Genomic DNA, 24,257 nt, shown 5'->3' on the forward strand with positions numbered 1-24,257 from the left:
TGTAATCTAATGCCTGTCCAATTAGGATAGAGTGGGCACAAAATGTTACTCACAAAGATTTACACTGCAGGACAAATATTTTTCTGAAAGACCAGATCCCACCTATTTTAAGGAAATCTACAACCATTCATCTCGTGCCCATTACTTGCTCCCTCTCTTCAATGTGTGTCCCATTGGTCAGCAAGCCTCGGCATCTGCTAAACATCTCTAATTTCTGTTCCCACTTCCACATCCCAGCACCACTGCCCTTCCCAGCTTTCTTCTCCTCCTTCCTGCCCCTCCCTGTGACCTATCTTTCCACCTCCCTCACCCTTTCAGTCTACACAGATGATGAAGAAAGAGAAAATGTACTCTATCAACTCCACTTAATCCAGTAACCAGACTCCTTTACAATTTAAAGTGTACTCTATATATTTCTGGATCTGGCAGTTTTTATTGAAACTTTACTGCTATAGATAAATGCTATAACTTTTCACTGCATGAAAACATCGATTACTCATTAAAATATGAATGAGTAATCAAAATTAAGATGTTTGTGAATAATACAAAAGATAAATATAAAGCTGGTCTATCTTTTACTGTTAAATAGCCTTAAAAAATATTTTCCAAGGTGTTCCCAAACTATTCCTCACAGAAGAAAAAAGTTAACAAAAGAATGAATATAATCATCATCCCCTCATGCTTTTTACAGGTAAGAGGAACTAACCCATATAGTGGACCTCTTCAGAATTAGCATGTGTTTTTAGAAACACATTCATGCATGTATTATCTTAATTTGAAGAACTGAGGATAAAAATAGACAAATTTAACTACTTAAGCATAGTTGCAATGTCTTAATTTGAGGAACTCAGAGTAAAAGTAACCAAATTTAACTAGTTAAGTGCAGTTAAAACAAACAAAAACCCTCTGTGAGTTAACTAAAGAAAATTTCCCACCATTTGACATGAATTTTTAGCAGTGTATTCGGAAATGACTTTCCCTTATTCTGAACACCAAATAGATGCTGGATAGGCATTTGGGATACAAAGATCACTAAGATTTGACCCCTACCATTGAAGAACCCTTTTCAGACTTCTTTCAAGACCCTTCTAACATGAAATTTTCAAGTTCTAAGTGTAAAAACAAGAGTAAAATATGCAGAAAGAATGAAACAAGAAGGAAAAGACTACGAGCTGTGAAATAAAATGTGGCAGGCAATTGAGGTAACATGACATTGTTAGCTCTTCTGAATTATCTGACGCAAAGAGCTGTGACATTTAAGGAACTCCAAGCAGTGATACCTTCAGAGATGACATTTTAATCATTGTTTAACAAGCCTGAAAGGTAAAAGGCTACAGGGGCTAAATTCCCATCACATAATTTTTAAATGTATTAATCTTTAAGTAATATGACTAAAATGTGAAGACATCTAAAAAACAAAAGCACCCTAACCAATACCTCAAGTTCACATAGACTTTCCTGAAATGCATTAAAACAGTGGTTCTCAACCTTGGCTGCACATTAGAATCATCTGGGAATCTTTTTAAAATCCTGATTTCTAGGCCTCATCCTCCGGAGATTCTGTTTCTTTGTTATCAGGTGAGGCCACAACATTAGTAACAAAGAAAGAGAATCTCCGGAGGATGAGGCCCAGAAATCAGGATTTTGAAAAGATTCCCAGGTGATTCTAATGTGCAGCCAAGGTTGAGAACCACTGCATTAAAAGGACAGGTGACAAAAATGAAGAATGGTTAGATGTCTAGCTATAATGGCTGAAGTCTAATAATGGTTTTTATTTATTGGATACTTACAATGACTCACACTGTTCCAAAAGCTTTCTACACAATACATAATTTAATCTGCATAGCAGCCCTTCAAGATCTATGCTGTTATTACAATTCTGTAGATAAGGAAACTGAGATGTAGAGAAGTAAAGTAACTAATTTTATGATCTACAACTAATATGCAAGGAATTTCTAAACCAGGCAATATCACTCCCAGATGCATAATGATCTTACCAATATGCCTTACTCCCCTCAGTACTGCCTAAGAGCAGAATGCATTAAATAGAAATTAAAATTATGGAATTTAATTGTAAAAGGCAAGGCCTAAAGAAGAGAAAGCATACTCAGAAGCACTCCTTTGAAGGCCTTTCTAAATATGGCTGCTCAGGCACAGTGTGTATGTTTGTTTTTTATCCAAAAGAAAAGCAATAAATAAAGCTTCAACTATTAAAAAAAAAACAACAATCCATTTTAATTAAATGCATGTATCAGTGGACCCATCGTTTTATCCAAAATGCTGTATCTTAACAATATATACATTCCCATAAACCTTCATCTGAAATGTGTGAACTGTTGTCATCACCATCAACCCTGTAACAGTCAGCCTATTATAAATAGGCAATGGAATAGGCTAGAGAATCAACTCATTTCCACAAGTCGGATAATCAAGTCATTGCCTGTAAGTGATCAGGACATCTCTTTAAAAAATAATCAGCAAAGCTATGTACATTACTAGATGATGATGAAGATGATGATGATGATGATAATAATGATGATAGTATTTATACTCGATTATCTCACAATCTTATTGGGTAGACATTAGCAACTATTCCCATTTTAAGCAAGGGAACAGGCTAAACAGTGATGGCGAACCTATGACACGCGTGTCAAAGGTGACACACGAACTCATTTTTTTGGTTGATTTTTCTTTGTTAAATGGCATTTAAATATATAAAATAAATATCAAAAATATAAGTCTTTGTTTTACTATGGTTGCAAATATCAAAAAAATTTCTCTATGTGACACGGCACCAGAGTTAAGTTAGGGTTTTTCAAAATGCTGACACGCCGAGCTCAAAAGGTTCGCCATCACTGGAAAGTTAAGCATTAGCTAGCAAACTAGAGGACTTGCACTTTACTATTAAAATATAATCTTTATAACTTCTAACAAATCAAATCACCAAAACTTTACTTGGAGAAAAAAGCCAAAGAAAGTCTGACAATAAAATACTGGGTGAACCTTTTGTCCTAATAATGTAAATGTAAGGATAGATATAAACCACCAAGGTAACTGGGAAGGGCAGAAGGAGAAAAGTAGCAGGAAGCAGACACACTGGGCACCTCCCTAGAGAGGGACTTCACACCTCCTGGGAGCAACACCGTTTACACTAATTTGACGTAGTCTCATAACATTGCTCCATCCCATCATGACAGCTGCATATATGGCCACCGATCTTCCTCCCACCCCTTCCATAAGCGGGACCTTCTGCTCTGTATCTATCAGTATTTACCAACTCTTATGGAGACCACCCTGCTGATAAAATTCCAGTCACACAGCAGCAAGCTGTGTTTGAAAGGGGCCTATCAGGTCAGCATGCAGAATGTCTATTTGCAACAAATGACTGTGCATGTCATGTATGAAAGGAAAGCCAAAACGTAGTGACCAAAATGGAACCCCCAAACATTTCAACGGTCATGTATACTCCAAAACGCTGAAAATGATTTTTCATCAATAACACACACACACACACACACACATGCACGCACGACTAATTTACCCTAAAGCTAACGAACATATAAGAGTTATAAAATGAGGTGGCAAGTTGGTAGAGTAATTCAGATGCTCCTAGAAACTCAGACTCTCTCAGGTTAGAGCTTCACTAACTCTCACCAAATACAGCTTTGAATCGATCAGGAAAAGGTAAGCTGGACACTGGAGATAGCTTGGGGGAAAGACTTGTATTTTCAATTCTAAGTGATTTTTCAAGTAAGGCCAAACTGTTCACAATAACATTTCAAATTAGCAATCCCTCACAAACTCCCTCCAAATGCAAAAGAAATGGATTTTCAAAGCAGTTTCTTATATGAAAAAAGAAGCTCTCAAAATCCTAACCTTGTAATAGGAATAAGATTTCCACTAATATTTCTACAAATAATTAGTCAAATAACAATCAATTACATGTTCAATGTAATGAAAGTTTACAAAGATTAAGAAGGATTTAAGACATTTATACTATAGTAATTTCACTTTCAAACCACCCCAATATTTTTTATGCAAAAACTGTAAATTTAGCCAAGGCAAGGGTTCAATCAACCTTAGAAGACCGACTTCATTTACAATAGGTCCTCTTTCCCTGGTTTTAAGCCAGTAAAACAGAAATTTGTCATTAATATGCAGAGTCTGCTTTAAAGGAACAGACCATATAGAAGCTTTGCTTTGCTTGTAACCCCTAGCTATGACACCACTCATGTCATCTATAATACTAAAATTGTAATATGCTAATTAGACCGGACAGCCAAACGACCTTCCAGACAACCTTCCAGATGAAGCTGCAGCTGAGAGGGCTGAGCCCCTGGCATGAATTTCGTGCATCAGGCCTCTAGTTTCTCAATAAACAAAAAGCAAGAGACAGGGAGCGTTCCCTAGGACCTGTCATGAAATTATTAGAAAGAATGACAGGTTGGTGTTTTAATGTGTCAAACAAGTCTAATAAATGCACTTAAAGTACAAAATGAGAGAGGAAAAAGCAACATTAAGGTCCCTGTGGCAGTCTGTATGCTGAATCATACAAGGAGGGGAGGTGGGATACAAACAAGGAGATTCAAAAATGTGGAACTGCTCTCAATGGGGTCATTCACAGAGCCCGGAGCAGAGCATGGTTGTTGGGGTCCAACCCCAAAGGGTCCAGGGATCCCCAAAGGTGTGGACGGAGTTGGCGAAGAATGAATGACATGGAAACTGGTTTCAGTTCATCAGCATAGTGAGGTTCTCCCTCCAGGATCTCCAGCGAAGTTCTGGTTAGGAACTCCAACCAAGTTCTGGTGCCATGTTCTCTCGCTAGGTTCTCCAGCTAGGTTCTCCAGGTTCTCCAGCCAGGTTCAGTCACCAGGTTCTTTAGCCAGGTTCTATCCAGGTTCTTTTGCCATGTTCTGTCTAGGTTCTCCAGTGAAGTTCTGTAGCCAGGTTCTGTCCAGGATCTTTTGCCATGTTCTCTTGCTAGGTTCTGTCTCTAGGTTCTGTCTTTAGGTTCTGTCTCTAGGTTCTTCAGCCAGGTTCTCTCGCTAGGTTCTGTTTCTAGGTTCTGTCTCCAGGCTCTGACTCTAGGTTCTGATTCCATCTAGGTTCTGTGTCCTGTTGTCTTGTTACATCTGTATTTATACCAGTTGATTCCAATCCCATCAATCTCTATTCCAAAGGTTAGGGCATTTCTTATCTCCATTCCAGGGAGTAAAGATTATGTAGCTTAAGTGTGACTGTTTGTAGTTAAAGTGATTAACTACCCGCCTGGCACTTAGTTAAGGGGTTTTATCTCCTCCCTAACTTCAGGGAAAAATCCCTACCTGGGGAAACAACCTTTCTCAGAGAGGTGACCTTGGTTAAAACACATAGCGCCAAGAAGGTGAGTATTAAGAACAGTATGCCATATATGCCAGGTCCCTTGAAACAGCAAGGATGGACCGGCTCCCGGCACATGGTGTTCATCAGTGATATGGTTCCCACACTCACTGGGCCAGGGGGAGAATGAGATGCAGAGCTAAAGAAGGCTTAAGGAGAATAAGCAGAAGAGAGAAAAAGTTTCACATTGTAATGGCTTCTAAGCTACAGCCATCTCAGAGAAGGGGTCTCCTCGCGCTTCCCCCACTATACATTCTCCCATCGTTTTGAGGTCTCAGCCTACTATACACAAGTCAGCAGAGTAAATGGTCTTCGTAAAAGATGCATAATTATTGTGGGCAAAAACATTAGTAATTATCTTTAAATAATATTCTTTATAAGAAAAATGGTAATTCCCAAACATCTTACTTTTTAATCTGTTTTACAGAGTCACAGGACATTCACCTATTTTCTTCAGGCTCACAATTTGTATGCAACAGTCTTATAACACAAATGAAAATTATAGTATTATCATAGGGTCAATACTAAAGTTCTTTAGACGCTAAGCATATTTCTCTATAGAAAACAGATTAGTTTCAATTATCAATGTAATTGAATTAGAAAATTCTTCTAGAGAGACAAAAGCACCTAACCAGGCATCTTTAAGCTTCAGGACAATAATAAAATTTAAAAGAAAAATCATCACACTTGATGTGATGCCAGAGCCAGCCAGTCAAGGGTCTAGTCAGTAATTATCATCAGGCTGCGTGCTGGGGGATAAGGTGGGGGGTACTGTTTCCTGTCACAACTGAGTTCATAGTCTAATTCAAGGGCTAAGAAAAGGTCTGCACATAGAGCCACACTGTTTTATGCAGGGCTACCTCTACCTGCTCCCCCAGAAATGCAGAGAAAGGTCAGGATGAAACGCAGTGGTCCGGGAGGGCTCCTGGAGGAGACAGACTAGAGCCTTAAAGGAAGTATTGTATTTGTTTTGGCTGAAAGGTTTTACAGAGAACAGAGAAATGGCCCAGATAAAAAGATGGCATGTGTGGGCAGGAAGGAAAGCTGCACTGCCAGCACCTCAGCCCAGACAAGGATATGAAAAGAATGGGAGAGACCTGCAGCTGCCCACTATTAATTCCTGACTTTAAGCAAAGGCAAGAATTCATATTGATTGCTAAGATTCTTTTTTCCCCTAACAATCAGCTCTTTGTCTAGGATGCCATAGGTAGAATGCAGCCTCCCAGTGAGAATAAACTATGACCTTTTGTGGCCCCCTCAAGACCTATGATTCATGTTTCATGGAAAATATTGAGAAATAGTCCATTAGAATGAATCTGCTTTCACAGCATATCGTATGTTTCCTGTGTTTTTCTTCCTTCATTATCACCAAGGACATTCCCATAAAAACAAAATTTTGTTTTTCCCCCGGAGTAACTATTTTTTTATATTGATTTGCTTTGAATTTCCAGACTGCTTTTTCATGACAATCACAATGAGCTTCTTAGGTCTTTCTTGTGATGCCATAAACGTCCTATAGAAAAGATTATTAGGGTAACACACTCAACTACAAGCAAAGGGGGTGAACATTACACCCGTAATTTCAAAGTTTCCAGGAAGGCCCCCAACCAAGTCTACTCCCTAACCCTAATCTCTCCGCCATCAATCCCGAACCTGCTGACTAGTGTTGAAATAGAAAAATTCTCAAGCTGACAGTTTCAACCATGGCGTAAACAATAGGTATGACTCCAACATTTCCAGGAAGGCCACCACCACCAACTGCCCCACCACCACCACCAACTGCCCACCACCACCACCAACTGCCCCACCACCACCACCAAAAACTACTTCCCCACCTGCTGGCTGGCGTGGAAAGATCATCAGTAGAGCTTTGCTTTCTTAACTTTAATCTCTAGTAAACTTCTTTCAGAAGTTTCCATGACAATATGACTGGATTTCCAATCTTTTCCTAATAGGTATTTTTTAAAGGCAGGCCAGAGAAGACTGCCTCTCACCGTACTAGTCCTCTCCCATTGCACCCCTTCTCTCCCAGCAGCTGGAAGCCCCATCTGAACGCTCAGCCCATCCCAACTCTGGGCCCAATCCTGACTTGGGGCAGAAATAATTTAAGGAGTTCTAAATCAATGCTCCCAGTATCACACTACCTGCTCTTACTCGGATAAAGACCCAGTCTTCACCATCCACTTTTGCTCTGCAAACCATCTCTATCTCATCCTGGCCATCAGTACCCATCCTGGTATCCTGCCCAGAATCCTGTTATTCCAGGAACAGGAACACACCTTGCTCTTGTCATATGCCCAAGGAGACCTACTATTTGAGTTCATGCTTCCACGTACTGAGCAATAAAGATCTCAAACTCGAGAGTCAGGTATACCAGAGATGAAAGCTCGACACTGCCTCTTTCCAGCTATGTGACTCTAGTTGTATGAATTAACTGCTACAGGCCTTATGTGTACCTATCAACCCATTAAATGAGTAAATACATAGCATAGCATGAGAGCTGAATAAATATTAACAATGATAGGGACGTTAATCACAGTGAAAGGATAACATCACTTGTGTTAGAATTTGCAAATACACTGTCTATTCCCAAATTCTGTGTTGTTATGCCCTACCCTCCTGGAGTCAAGGGCTCACTAACTCAAAGGGCAGTTAGGCAAATGAAGGCTTTCGGGGGCAGGGGTGCTGAGTGACCACCAGTTGTGCATTAGAGGCCATCAATGGGTCTGGACTCAAAGTTCCAGATGCTGCATTTCATCCTGTTTCCCCAGTGCTTCTCGAGCCCTGACAAACCATGTGATTCCAGGTCCTAGTCCCTCTCATCCTGTCCTGTGTCATTTCAATTAATTGGCCCAGGTACCGCCATGCCCCAAATGAAGATAACCATAGCATGGCGTTTTCAGAAGAGAACAAAGAATAGGAAGGCTGGGGAAGCCAAAGATAAATGGCTTTAGTCAAAGGCATTTTTGAAATCACTGGAAGGGGTGTTAGTGTCACTTATCTCCACGTATCATCATGAATAAGTACAAAGCTCCCACTGTGAACAGAGAAACATACTTGCAACATTCCCTACAGAGTATAGCAGTTACTGACATGGACTCACATAAGAAGTGGGGGAGAGGCTAAGTAGACGAATACACACACATACACACATGCACACTCCTCAGACATCAAGAAGTAAAAGCAGGTGGCATGAAAGTGTGGATTTTATAGATGCTGATCTATTCAGCAATTTGCTTTTACAGATTCTGTTACACATACTCAGTTGTAGAGGGACACAGTTTACCTGCCAATTCAGGAGGCTCCAATGATACCATGCCCAGAGGCTCAACTGCTTTCTTACTGAACTGTAAACATCAGCTTCATTCTAACAGGTGAAGTGACTTTTCATCTGGTGTGACTTAGAGTACTATAAGGAGATAGAAGATTCTATATCCCCTACTATTTTAAAATACTCATTTCCTCTCTTCTGTCCCTCTGATCTGAAGTTTCTTTGTCAATAAAAAAAATAGGTTTGGTTTGAAATGGTTTAGAACAGCGGTCGCCAACCAGTGGTCCGCGGACCACTCACTGGTGATCCGTGAGGTCCGAAAGGTTGGCGACTGCTGGTTTAGTACACCACAGATGAATTTCAGGGACACAATGGTCAGAGAAATGGAATCAGCAAAAATTACTGACAGAATGGTTAAGTCACTTCAAATTAAATGCAATTAAAAATCATTAGGCTTGAATCTTAAAAATACACTCATTTCTCCAAAACAAATTTCCTAAATTTGTATTCATATAGGTACAAAAACAAGTAGTGAACTTACAAAGCAGCATGCACTAGTATGGAAAGCAATAGAAAAATCAACCTTTTCCATGTAATTCATTATAGAAAACCAAACAAAGGGCATTTCCCCTCATTTATTAATATAATGATAAGCAAGTCCGGGTATTAAAAACAACCCCTAGGATCAGTTGGTTGGGCATTGTCCAGTGCACCAAAAAGGTGCCAGTTTAATTCCCAGTCAGGGCACATGCCCAGAGGCATGCAGGTGGCAGCCAACTGATGTTTTGCTCTCACATGAGTTTCTCTCTCTCCCTTTCCTTTCCCCTCTCTCTAAAAATCAATTTAAAATATTTTTAATAAATAAAAATAAGCCCTATGATCAGACTCCAGTCCAATCAATAACCTAGTAGTGAACTCAATTATATGTCAATTTACCATACGTCCAATCACTACCAAAAACAGCCGTCACAAACAGTGCTCTTCAACACAAGTGTTTACAGGTTAATACAGATCTGGATTGATCTTCCGACAACAGAATTCATTATGGATCAGAGTACCTAAGTAATTTCTTTCCAAAGTGAACTACAGGGAAGAGACATTGGTATTACACAAACTAGAAATTAACTGAAATGCCCGACAACCTGTACCCAATTAAAGAACTACCCAAGGAGCCTCACCTACACTTAGAACTTATTTCAATGACAAGATTCTGGACTTTAGTTGGTGCTATACTGGAATAAGACTTTGGAAATCCTGGGAGGGGGTATTTTGTATATGGGAGGGACATGAATTATTGGAGTATGGATGGTGGTGGGCAGCTTAAATGGCCCCCAATATTCCTGCTTGCTGGTAGTCAATCCTGTCTAAACCCCTTTCTTGAGTGGGCTGAACCTAATATTGCCTCTTGCCCTCTACCTGCTGCTGTGATGAAGCCAGAGGCAAGAATGTAAGTGTCCCCATGGAGAGCCACTTAGCAAAACATTGAGGGATGCCTCCTGCCAATACCCTGCAAAGAACTAAATCCTGCCAATAACCACTTGAGCAAGCCTGAAAAAGGCTGACCCTCAGACATGCTTTATAATGACGGCAGCTCTAGCCCATACCTGAATTTTAGCATTTGAAAGTCCAGAGCCATAGGACACAACTAAGCCGTGCCCAAATTCCTGACCCATAGAAACGGTAAGACAATAAATGTTGTTGTAAGCCACCAAATTTGGGACTACTCTGTTAATATCTATCTGATAATAAATGAGTAAATGACAGGTCATTAATAGAAATATTACCTATAAAAACATCATTTGGATAGCACCACGATATAGTTTTTAAACTTTTATCTAATTTGAAAAAGTACTTCCTATTCCCAATTGGAATTTTTCAGGTCTACCAAATTCCATAATATATAAAACCTGCAAGCTTTCCCAAGTTAAATTAATGTACTTAAAGGTCAATAGAATACTAGAGGTATTTAACTCTGTCTCTTTTATATCAGCATCTACATCAGCATAAAGGGTTCCCTATTTGACAGAAAGGAAAAGAAAAAAAAATTTTTAATTCCAAGATAAATTTTACTTCTAGAAAAATCATAGGTAGAGACTGAGAAACACTCTACTTTATTAAAATAATAAAGGAAAACTCCTTTGATTAGAAGGCTTACCTTGAATGCACTGAACTGTTCCATCCTCCGCTCTTATTGTAAAACTCTCACCTGGATTAACTTGAACAAGAATAACCTGCCAAAATAACACATTAATTTCAATTTAATACTAGAACATCTGGGATTTCTCTAACAGTTTTATTACCTAAATTTATGTTCTAGACAGGAAGTATGTGGCACAGAATCCTGTATAAACACAAAACTTAGGATATGTCTCAGACCTGGTTCAAATGTGAGGGGGCTGAAGCACACGCATTTGAACTTAGCTAAGTGAATTCTCCAGTGTTGCTTATGATGCTATGTGACTCAAAATCTCAATTTTAAGATACGGTTTCCTCTCACACAATTCTTCTTATTCTTTCACTAGTTCAGAAACGGCAATTAAAAAGACAGAAACCATACTTATGAAGGAAAATTGCACAGAGAAGTGAGGTTCTGACCTAAAACTGTTGCATAATATTCCCATGTGTCTATTACTAACATGGGGTATATGATTTTATTTTGTAACAACAGAAAGCAATTTACTAAAAAAAAGTTTGGAAAAAGCATCTGTGTATAGGATCTGGAAATAATAATGAACAGTACAAAATAAATAAATAAATATTACAAGTAGTTCCCACCAAACACTCAGATTTTTAAATCCATTACCTAAATGTCAGTGTTTTGGTCATATGAACATAAATATTTAATATTAGAAGACAACTTCCAGAAGACTGAACCATACATGGCAAAGGCAAAGTATGTTTTCAAGAGCCTCAAAGTTTTAGTTCTAATCTAATGTAGTTCCTCTTTAGATGAAAAGAGAAAAGGTCACTAATTTATACTATGTAAATACAAATTAAAGGACATAACCCATGCCTGAAAACTGTGGTTAAAAATCACGTGCAAGGTGACACTAATAAAATAATTACTATATATTTCTAGAAATTGGAAAGATGTCAGTGTCATTCATCTTAGTCCTTGGAGCAAGCCTTGTTCTTCTCTGCCTTGAAACCATCAGCTTACTGTTCCCCCTGTCTGTAATGCTATTCCTGTACTCCTTAATCTCTGCCCACTACCCACCTTACTCTTCCCCCAACTAACACCTATTCCTACTCATCTGTATGAGCCTAAGAAATGGCATCTGACACTCAGAAAAGGTCAGATCCCCAATAATATGTTCTAAAACAAAAGAAAAGAAAACAAAACTCCACTTCTCCTTCCTAGAATTTATAATTGTTCTAGGATGGGCCATTCCTCGCAGAATCTGCTGTTGGATAGCTTGCTGGCAGCGGCCTGCCAGCCAGGAATCCCATTCACCTGCACCCCGGACCCTGGCCATCAGGCAGGCAGAGGCAGTTAGGGGCGAGATCAGGCCGGCAGGGGAGGGCAGTTAGGGGCGATCAGACAGGCGGGCAGAGGCAGTTAGGGGCAATCAAGCAGGCAGGCAGAGGGGTTAGGGGCAATCAGGCAGTCATGCAAAGGCAGTTAGGGGCGATCAGGCAGGTAGGCAGAGGGGTTAGGGGCAATCAGGCAGTCATGCAAAGGCAGTTAGGGGCGATCAGGCAGGTAGGTGAGTGGTTAGGAGCCAGCGCCTTGAATTATAACAGTTATTTCAAGATGATCTATTTTTCCTGTACCATAACTGTATCAATAATCTTTCAGTCCTAAATATTCAAGATGATCTATTTTTCCTGTACCATAACTGTATCAATAATCTTTCAGTCCTAAATATTCAAAACTCTCACCAATGTAAGCACATTGTGCCATTTTAAGAACTCAAAAGGAAATCCCTTGGTGTCTACAGAATGACTAACATTTCAATTGCTTTCTTGAAAGTTAGCTTTTTATTTTATTTTTTTGTGTGTGTAATTTTACTGAGCTTTATTTATTTTTAATTTAAATTCTTTATTGTTTAAAGTATTACATAAGTCTCCTTTTTCCCCCACTGACCTCTCCCCAGCTGCCTCCACCCCCCAGCACATGCCCCCCCACCCCCGCTATGTCCATTGGTTATGCTCATATGCATGCATACAAGTCCTTTGGTTGATCTCTTACCCCCTCACCCCCTGCCTTCCCTCATAGGTTAGACAGTCTGTTCGATGCTTCTATGACTCTGGTTCTATTTTTGTTCATCAGTTTATGTTGTTCATTATAATCCACAAATGAGTGAGATCATGTGATATTTATCTTTCTCTGACTGGCTTATTTCGCTTAGCATAATGCTCTTCAGTTCCATCCATGCTGTTGCAAATGGTAAGAATTCCTTGAAAGTGAGCTTTTTAAAGTCATTCCTAACATGAAGACATTTGTGATTTAACTTTATTTTTATATAAACATTGAACATAACTACAATGGAATGAAACAATATTCCAATAAGGAAATAATCCATGTCTTTTCAAAAGTCCACGGGCAAATTCTAACATCACTGTAATAGAGCAGAAACCACATGCTTGGTGTTTATACCTTTAGAAAGATGCCTATAACATATGCCTGTAAAATTAATTAGTTGGGGGGAAAAATCACTGGACATTGTTTGACAATCCCAAATTCATATGTCAGACTAGTCCTGAATGCTGGTTCTATAAGTTCAATTCACCAGTATTATCAAAAGTCCCAGGCACAAAAAGGGATTGCTGAATTGGGGTTTGAGGTTCCAGATTCTGTCACATCATCTGCTTATCATATTGCATAAAAAGTGTCTATAATGGTTCCTTAGTGGTCGCTGACACCAGACCACATTCAAAGGTGCATCCAGCCACCGAAAGTCATTTATGTCTTCCCCTCTTGCTTCTGTTGAGGCCAATTCTAGACCCCCATCCCACTTCTTCAGGGAGAAAGATGATAGGTAAAGGGCTTTTAAGCATCCTACTAAATAAAATACCTCCTTTCAAATGTTATCCTTCCTGTAATTTTCCCTGCTGCTGGGTTGCTATAGCAACCAGATTATAATCTACCAAGTTACCTCAGAAACCAGGCAAATCTCCTGTGTCCCAATATCAATTTTTCTTAGTAAGAGCCAAAGTCATTATTTGAACAAACCGTATTCATTTGGCACCGAGATATTTTAAATGAAAGCATTTTGCTTTGCTGTGGCAGACTGACCTCCTTGCTGTTTTCACTGTCAATAAAGGAGAGATAAAAATAAAAATTTGACACACACCAGCCCAATGATCTGTCCCTGACAACAGACATGAATGAGAAGGCGGCAGAAAGCCTTGCATCACCAAGCCTTGAGGAGCATGAGTCACACCCTGGCAGGCTCCCTGGTACTTAACCTTCTACATCATACAAGCCAGTCTCTCTGTGTCTCTCTGTCTCTGCCTCTCCCCGCCCCCCCCCCCACTTCTGCCCCCTTCTCTTCCTCACTCCCTCCTTCTTTCTCACCACAAAGCAGACATAACTGTTACAAGTTCTTTTAAATACAGAATGTGAAGCATAACATCACTGTCCAAACCTCATCATTTTTTGTCTACTCACTAAGCATTTTCTGCTTTTCCAAGATCAGCATTAAAACAATTCATGCTGTGTTCTGTGTCTTGTCAGAAGTAAAAGAAAAAAAGACGATTTTAACCACTGATAGATTTTTGCCCCATAGATGTTAAAATAGAACCATGTTAACCAAATTATTAAGAGCATACTTCAGGTCACTATTGCTTCATTGGATCTGTTTCAAATCTCTTAGTGCTACATGAACCAAGCAGCCGAAATAACCTAAGGCAGTTTATCCAGACTTAATGAAAAATAAGTGACCATGTTTCCAAAGTCTAAAGAAACAGCAAAGTAAGAGGTAGGATTAATATAATTGAGCAAAAGGCTAAACACAGCATCCTGGAAAAGCTTTAACCAGCAAGACAACTGAAACAGGTGTAACATCTTTCCTTAAAAGTAAGTCTGAATCTGCCCTGGCCAGGAAGCTCAGTTGGTTGGATGTCATCCTGTAAACCTAAAGGTTTAGGGTTCAGTCCCAGGTTAGGGCACATACCTAGGTTGCAGTTTGGTCCCAGTCAGTCACACATCAATGTTTCTCTCTCTTTCTTTCTCTCTCTCTCTACTTCTGTCTCTCTCACACACACACACATCAATAAACATATTCTCGAGTGCAGATTTTTTTTAAAGTAAGTCTAAATCTGTTTCTTACTCAATAGAAGAGAAAAAGGAAAACGTCTTTTGCAATTTAAATTTGGGGCAGTTGATTAACCAGAAGATCAATTTATGCCTCAAATAAAAATTACCAGCCACCTGACTAAATAAGCACTGTCATGTATGTGGCCATCACAACACCTTCTGCTGGGACAATAGTACTGACTGACCAAAGATGAAATGTTACATTTTCAGCATTCTTAAAAGTTAGATCCAATCCTATATAATAGTAAAAGCGTAATATGCAAATCGACCGAACAGGCGAACAGCGGGACGACCATCCGGGACCACGCTATGACACCCACTGGCACCAGGCCAGCCAAGGCAGTTGTGATGCGATTGTTCGGGGGCCCGGCCATCAACCCATGATCACCCCGCAGAGGGAGGCCCAGACTGGTGGCCGGAGGGAAGCCCAGGTCCCGGGTGCCGGAGGGAAGCCTGGGTGCCTGGCAGCCATGGGGAAGGAAGGCCTACTCTTGCACGAATTTCGTGCATCGGCCTCTAGTATCCACATAATTGAGATATAAACTATGATAGGAGAGGAGATAGCATTTCACTTTTGGAGCTTTTTGCAACTTGCCAAACTCTGTGAGGCCTGTTTTACTCTCAACTGTTTCATGTATAAACGAACACTTCACACGTGGAGGAAACACTGAGGATCACCCAACAAACACCTTTAGTGGGAAAAGTGATACAACCTAAAAACTGCAGAATTCCACTTACGGAAAGATTCTATCCAAGAACATCCAATAACTTTTAAGAGGTGATCTTTGACTACATGAGAGGAATAGTAGCACCTTTTTGTTCTCTCTCTCTCTCTTTCTCTCTCCCCTCCCCCGCAACCCATCCACCCCCAACCCCCCATTCTGGAACTCCAGAGAAATCCTGGAGAGCTCAACCCAGGCCCTAAGGGACCCAAGCCACCTAACAATACACACCTTTGATACTCTAGTCCCTGGCCTCTATGTCACAGACCACAGTGGCCTCAAGAGACACATCATTTGTTTTCTCTTTTTTTCTCCAAATCAAGAAAAGAAGCTTCAGATGGCAAGCAAATTATCTTTGTGGTAATAACATGACACAAAGAAAATGTCCCAAGATTTAAAATGTGAACGGGTAAAATAGAAAAGTACTGGAAGATAATGGGAAAATACTGGTTGCCTCACCTGCTCACTTGAACTACTTGAAGCCTGAATCCACAGCCGGCAGAAAAACAACACACAAGACCAGGAAGCCTCCAAAGGTACTTATACATTGGGTCAAGGCACAAGGAAATGCATGGCATGTAACACCCTTCCTTGGTCAACACCACTCACAGGATAAATGGTCTTGTTTTGTTTCTTCCTGGGCTTTAGGACTCATTCTGTTTAAAGCAAGAAGCAAGAGTACTCCAGTGCTCCAAAACTTCCAATACTCTGATTTCCTCAAAGGATGGAAGGTGCAAAAGTTGTCCCCATCAACAGATCATTTTATCTCTCAAATTAAGTCAGCATGATGCAGCCTACTTATCAACTCCTAATAGGTGTTTTCCTACAATAATCATAAATAGCTATTAATTATGAACCTGTATGGTCTTCCAGGAAGGTATTACTAACCAGATTTTACAGATGGGGAAAGTGAGGCTTAAAGAGGATAAGTAACTTGTCTAAAGTCACAAAACTACAAAATGACTGAGCGGGCCCTGTACTCCAGCCTTGTCTGACCAAAATGCATGCTCTTCTCTTCTACACACAGCTTCCCCCTCTGATGGGGGCAGGCTTCCCAGATTCCATTCCCTATGAAGATACTTTAATAAACAGCTAGAAAGAGAACAAGCATGCAATGGGTCAGAGGCATGCCGCCAAAGTCTGAGGACATTCTCTTCTAGGAAATCCAGGCTCACTCCCTGAGCCAGAGCCCCTCACTCCCACTATGGTGGTTAAGTGGTAAGGAATCCCACAACAACAAACAGCTGTTTTTATATTGGGCAGGATTTATTCTCATAAAGTCATTGTTGAGTCCTTGAATTCCCTCAGAATCCTTAGAAGAAACAATGAGCCAACCAGCCACTTGATTATCACCATCACTAGATGCCATTTCTCATGACCCAATAGGAGGCATAAGAAAATAAGAGATGACTCCCCAGAGATTGAATCTGTAGTTTCTATGCCTCCCAAAAGTCACCTGTCAGTAACCAAAAATGCAGGAATGCATTAGTAGGTAAACCAAAGACAAAGAAATCAGATGAACCAAAGAGGACATTTTTATACACTGAAATTACACCATTGCCTGCTGAAAATATATACACTCAAAGAGTTCAATAACTACATTTCATGAAATAAGTGTCCTTAGAAGAATTACTACATCATGGTCTTAATTGAGCAAATATTAATGAGTGCCAGAATGGGTCTAGCATTCTCTAAGCATTGAGAATAGAACCTTAGAAAATACAAAGTTCTGCCCAACTCAAGCTGATAAATGGAACTTGCATGGGGTAGGGGTGGAAGAGATCATTTAAATAAAAATAAAACATTTACAGATAGTAGTAAGGGCTATAAAGAAAATACAATGGCATCTTGTAAAAATTGTACATTTCTACTCCCTTTAATTGTATACTGCCTAGAATAAAGAGATCAGATTACAAAAAGAGCTGCTGTTTGCTAAGAATAAAAATATAGCATTAACTTAAATGGAAAAAATGCAAAATGTAATATAGATGACCAGAACTAGGTTAAAAGCCTCTTTTAAGGGAACCACAAATGCCAGAGTCTAAAGTTTCAACTACAGGACTTTCAAGATAAAGCCAAGAATATAAAAGACCAAAACTCCATGTAAGCTTAAGTGTAGTTTTCCCCTGGCTAACAGCTACCAAATATTCTTATACATTTGAAGCACCATTATGTTTAAATATTTTAATTTTATTCTATTAAATACATTATTCACATTTGTTGAATACCAAAAAAATGTAATTCTTTTTCCTTTAAAAATTATGTTCACACCCTGGCTGACATGGCCCAGTGGTTAGAGAATAGGCCTGCAGATCCAGGGGTGGAAGGTTTGATTCCCAGTCAAGGGTGAGTACCTGGGATGCAGGTCCATCCAGAATTTTGGAAGCAACCAATTGATGTGTTTCTCTCACATCAATGTTTCTCTTCCCTTCCTCCTTTGTTTCTCTCTCTCCCCCTTCCTCCTTTCCACTCTTTCTAAAAAATATATAAATATATAAATATATAAATATATAAATATATAAATATATAAATATATAAATATATAAATATATATATATATATATATATATCCCCTTGGGTGAGGATTAACAACAACAGCAAAAAATTATGCCCACTGAGAACAAATTTTGGTTCCTGTCATCACCATTTCAGGGTGAATTCTTGTAAAAACTGTCCATCAAGTAAGGTACAAGCCCTTTCTAACCCTCAATTCCATCCATGTGCCCCATGTTCCCAAACTGGGCTCTGGCCACACTAATAAGGAATCAACAGCTTGGGCTACGTTTCACCTAACCAGCCCTCCCCTGAATGTGCTTTGCACACTGAATCTAGAATGTCTCCTTACATTTAGATACAGCTACCTCAGGTCTGGTTTTGACTGCTGAGACAGAGCAACACAATCCATGCTGATGTGCTTAATTAATGCCACACAACTCTGGAAAGCTGTCAAGGCCAGTGAAGAAACATATTTATCTGCCTATATTCCAATATTCTTCTATTTTTTAAAACTCATTTCAATGCTGGCCACTTTATCCATTTAACACTGTTCTGCTAACTTTATTCATTTAACACTGTTCTACCCCTTAACACATAATCAAGCAATAATGTGCCCATGAAGAATGTTCTCATCCTTGTAACAGAAAATCAGTTCCTTATACTTTGTCATTAAATATTCTAGAATTAACAATTCTAATTATTATACTTTATATTAATTACTTAAAATTAAAACTAATATTGTCTGTTATTTTGTGCCCAGTAATGTCAAACCAGAAGTAAATACAACTATGTAATATTCTAGGAATTTGGAAGGATTTTGCAGAAGAGAGAGAAATATTTCCCACTTCATGCCATTGCAGAGTATGTTATCACTTATTCAGGCCTTGACTTTGCATTGATTATTAAGCTTATTTAAATCAATACTTAATGCAATTATTGAACCCTTGATTATTCAACGAAGATTTGCTGAGTAGTTACTATGTAGCAGGCACTTTATTAAGCATTGATAATTCTAAGATGAGAAAGATGAAATCCTACCCATTTGTGTGTTGATTCAACAGTAGAAAATACAATTAACTGTCATAAAATATGATTATTTGCTAGTAAGTGCTATGGAAACTGAAGAAACTATGAAGAAATCAGGAAAAGTTATAGTTGGGAGTAACATTTAAAATGGGACTAGGAGACCTCAATTAAATAAGCAAAAGAACAATTACACAAGCAAATATATGGTATAATGTGTTCAGAATTCAGATGTGCTAGAATTTCAATCTCATCTCATTTTAGTTTCAATTCATTTCTAAACTAATCACTTAAAAGTCAACTAAGATGCCCAAGATACACAGTGAGAGGAGCAAATCAGAAAGATCACACCCTAATAAATTTAATTTAAAAAAATAAAACAAAAAAGAAAGACTACAGTTGAGTCCCAGCTCTGGTAGGTAATACACATTATCTTTCAAACCAGGTATTTTCTCAACTGATAAAATAGATAATACCTAACCCATATGTGTGCTTAAGAAACAGAGCAACCCTAGTATAGTCCTAGTACATGGCCTTACACATAATATGTGCTCAGTAAATAACTTTTATTCATATTCCTTTTTCTTTAAATTTCTACCAGTGGCAAATCTCAGTTAATAAAAACGTGGTCTCTCATAGCAGAGTATGTATAAAGAAAAATTTTACTGAATCTGCCATATTTCATGTTCTCAATAAGATCTAAAACCAGCCAATTCTCACCTCTGACCAAATTTTCTGTTTGGGAAACATTCTGGCTTTCACCTCCCAACTGATTCACATTCCAGGGTCTGTGCAGCTTCCGTGGATCCCAGCAACAACAGTGACTTTGGAATCCATTCACCGAAGTTCTGAAATCTAAGCCCTTTATATCTACAAAATGGTTTGAATTACTTGGAAATGCTTCTAATTAACATTATCATAATGAAAGCCAGCAATAAAAAGTAATAAAATAACACCACAGTGTGTGGAAATTTCCTATTAAGTGCTCAGAACTCCAGGAGAGGACCCTTTTCTGACCCATAAGCTGCCTTCTCAAAGCACACAGGAAGAATTAAACTTGGCCAGGGGCACCAGGCATTTGCCTTTACAAACACTTAAGCAACTAAGTTGAGAGGTTATGCACCATACAATTCAGGAGAACTGAATTATACAGCTGGATGCTTAAGACCATTACAAAGTTTAAAGAAAAAGTCCAGATTTGGGGTTTTCAGGCAAGCAGACTGAAAACACTCTTCAAACAGGTAACGCTTGAAGATTTTCCTTTCTACTTTTTAGTCCTAGAGCTTTGTAAGCAACTGTTGGAAAGCTCAATGCATTTATACTCAGTCTTGGAAGAATGACATCCCTGAGTGCATACACATGCTGACTTGTACAAATGAACATATTATTCCAATTCTTCCCTCATTCTGCACCAAGTCCAAATGCAGGGATGACACTAGTCTCTGCAGACGACGCAGGAAAAACGTGACAAAGATTTTCCAGCCAGTCCCTCCCCTCCGCGCACGCCCTCAGCACATACAGGCACACAGCCGATTCTGTGCACGGCTCTAATTCAGGGCCAGTTTATGCATGACATCAGCACAGTATAAGGAGCCAAGTTTAAACTTCATCTGGGACACATAATGTCCAGGCACACTGTGACTTCTTTTGTTTATATACACCGACTAAATATGTTCTGGTGGTAAATGAACTAACTCTTAAGATTGATTTCCCGAGGCCTCCAAAACAATATTCTGCACCCCTGAAGCAACTCCCTGTCTCTAGTTCTCTTTCCAAAGCTATGCGTAAGTGATTTTTAACAGAACCCTTGATTTTGAAATACATAATTAACATCTTGAGGAGAGTCAAAGTCCAAGAAGCCCTTCATCAATCTAAAAAAAAAACAAAAAAACAGAGGAAATGGCTAGCAAAAGGGTGTGGTATCACGGCTCATGATACAAATACTGGGTGACACAATTCTGTGTCCCAGAGAACAGGAATACCCAGAGGTGAGAGATTTAAGAAATGCTCATACAGCAAAGTGGCCTTTTTTTTCTCTTTCAGGACCAACTTGGATTTTTTTTTTCCATTTTTATTCTGGCATTACTTCAGAGAAATAATTACAAATTCAGAATGAAAAACAAACAATTTTATAGGTTCAAGTTTTACAAGTTTTTAGATTTCTTAAGACACAAAAACTGTGCCTCTGGGGTGATGTAATTCTTGAATGAAAATGAAACGCTAGATCTGGGAGGAAAAGAAGGCAGACAAAAAGGGCCCCTCCTAGCTCCCAGGGTGAGTCTCCACAGGAGAGGAATGCCTGCTACCCTGCCTGCTCACCACCAGCTCCGCAGCTGCTGACCCCAAAGGGAACCACTCCCCTGCTGTAATCTCAGGGAGACAACTATTCCCCAAGGAAAGAAAGGGAGCAGCTCCATGAGCTCGGCCTCAGATGACTTCACTCCCAACTCCTCCTCCAAACTCAACTGCTGCCTCCAGGCCTCAGACACTACCAGGACTGCTCAGTCTGCACTTCGAAGCAGCTCCAGAGTCGGAATCTCTGCCACCTTCCAGAGCTAACAAGAAGGTCATATAATAAACAGGAGTACTCTTCTTTGTGAACTCGACCACTTACTACTGGGCAGAACCCAGTCCCATGTCTCTCCAGACGGTTTACCTGCACAGGACAACAGAGATATGCCTCACCCAGCAACCCTATCCTTCCTGAAAGGTAGGACATAAGTGGATTCCAATCCCAATACTGTCATTTGCCAGCTGCAAGCACTTAACCTTTCTGCCCTCTGGGTCTGTCTGTAAAAATGATCATCGCCTTGTAGGGTTATGATTACTGGATGAAATGATGTATAGAAGTGCTTAGCACCATTCCTAGCACCTCAGGCCCTCAAATAGTTACTATTACTTCCCTCCACCATAGATGGAACAAAGAAATCAAACAGAAACCATTCTTTCCAACAATTTACTGCCCACAAATAACCGCTTAACTAAAAGTTGAAAGCAAGCTTACAACGTAACATTTGAGTTTGAGGTGAATAGCAAAAATTTATGTAGACACTGGGAATTCATTCAGTGTCAAAAAGCTAATCTTTAATATATCTTTTACATTGTTTTTAAGGCACTAAAATCTCTGGAAGAGTCAACCTTACAAATCTTTTATCCTCTACTTTCTGCTTGGTTTTAGAATAACTGTTAGAAGATGAACTGCTGCCACCCTCCAGAGAAGGAGCACACACGGGGTGTGAGGCTATCCTCAGGGCTCCTCAGCACCGGCTCTTTAAAGTCCCAAGTCAGCTGGAAGTGGCACCGTGTGGAGAGGCAGACAATACAGTGGGAAAGCTCTCAGTGCCTGACCATGAGTAAACGACTTTAAAGACAAGAAAAGGGAAGACTCCCAGAAGGAAACTGAATGTGAACACCCATCTATGAAAGGATAATGACCTCTATTACCCAACTACATTCTCAATTGGTTTCCTAAGTCTTTAAAACGGATATTACTCACAGACAAGGGTATATGTCAGCCTAAGGTCTGATATCCCATTTCAACAGTTAGAAGGAAAAAAATGTTACCATTTCTTTCTAATTCATATTATATTCATATTTTATACTAGTGGCCCGGTGCACAAAATTCGTGCACATTAAAAGGGAATTAGAGGAAATATTTTAATATTGCTATTTGCCCTTTCTCTTTAATAGAAGTGTCAGAGATGAAAAATTAGTAAAATGTATATGAAAATCTCCCTCCTGTCAGAGTCTGGGGTGCGCCGCAGGACCCAGAGTCAAGTCCCCGCCCACCCGCACTTGGCTCAAAATCGTGCCAGACCGAGACCCGGCCAGCTCCACCCCGATTGGGCAAGACCCAGACCCAGCCAGTCCCACCCCCGTCAAGCCCCGCCAGACAGGGGGGCGTGGCCTCAGGTCCCCTGCCCCAGCCCAGCACCACCCAGCCTCAAGTCCCTGCTGATTGGTCGTTACGGCATCACTGCGTGATGACCATTTGCAATATTAGCCTTTTATTATTATGATTACTTTATTTTCAGTCATAACTAAAGTCACCAAGTAAATTATAAAGAAAAACAGTCATTCATTAAGGATATTTTTTATATGGCCTTTTTGCCAAGGTGATGAGAATTAAGATTGGTCTTAAGAGGACCCATTCTAACTACATCAAAATAAAAAGCTTCTGTACAACAAAAGAAACCAACAAGAAAACAACAAGAAAGCCCACTGCATGGGAGAACATATTTGCCAATGTTATCACTGATAAGGGTTTACTCTCCAACATTTACAGGGAACTCATACAACTTAACAAAAGGAAGATAACAACCCAATCAAAAAATGGGCAACAGACCTAAATAGATACTTTTTCGAAAGAGGACATAAGGTAGGCCAAGAGACATATGAAAACATGCTCAAAGTCACTAGTCATCTGAGAGATGCAAATCAAAATGACAACGAGGTACCATCTCACACCTGTCAGAATGGCTATCATCAACAAATCTACAAATGACAAGTGCTGGAGAGGATGCGGAGAAAAAGGAACCCTCATGCACTGCTGGTGGGAATGCAGACTGTGCAGCCACTCTGGAAGACAGTATGGAGTTTCCTCAAAAAACTAAAAATGGAACTTCCATTTGACCCAGTGATCCCACTTCTAGGAATATATCCCAAGAAACCAGAAACACCAATCAGAAAGGATATATGCACCCCTATGTTCACAGCAGCACAATTTACCATAGCTAAGATTTGGAAACAACCTAAGTGCCCATCAGCAGATGAGTAGATTAAAAAACTGTGATACATCTACACAATGGAATACTATGCTGCGGTAAAAAAGAAGGAATTCTTACCATTTGCAACAGCATGGATGGAACTGGAGAGCATTATGCTAAGTGAAATAAGCCAGTCATAGAAAGATAAATATCACATGATCTCACTCATTTGTGGAATATAATGAACAACATAAACTGATGAACAAAATCAGATCCAGAGACAAAGAAGCATTGATCAGACCATCAAACCTCAGAGGGAAGGTAGGGGAGGGTGGGGGTAAGGGGGAGAGATCAACCAAAGGACTTGTATGCATGCATATAAGCCTAACCAATGGACA

The 24,257-nt window shown here is 39.6% G+C and overlaps 1 protein-coding gene across 6 annotated transcripts in view; it reads right to left on the bottom strand.

Annotated features, from left to right (window-relative positions):
- FNDC3B (fibronectin type III domain containing 3B) overlaps positions 1-24,257 on the bottom strand; it is a 264,375-nt gene that overhangs the window by 229,694 nt on the left and 10,424 nt on the right. For 5 of the 6 annotated variants that reach the window (XM_023753884.1, XM_023753878.1, XM_023753882.1 and 2 more), the window contains exon 2: positions 10,806-10,881. The exons of the other annotated variant lie outside the window; for it this stretch is intronic. In XM_023753884.1, the coding sequence (XP_023609652.1) occupies positions 10,806-10,881 (76 nt within the window). The remainder of the gene's footprint in view (positions 1-10,805; positions 10,882-24,257) is intronic. 6 annotated transcript variants of the gene reach the window in all.

The sequence above is a fragment of the Myotis lucifugus genome, unplaced genomic scaffold (genome assembly GCF_000147115.1).
Source record: "Myotis lucifugus unplaced genomic scaffold, Myoluc2.0 scaffold_53, whole genome shotgun sequence".
NCBI lineage: Eukaryota > Metazoa > Chordata > Mammalia > Chiroptera > Vespertilionidae > Myotis > Myotis lucifugus.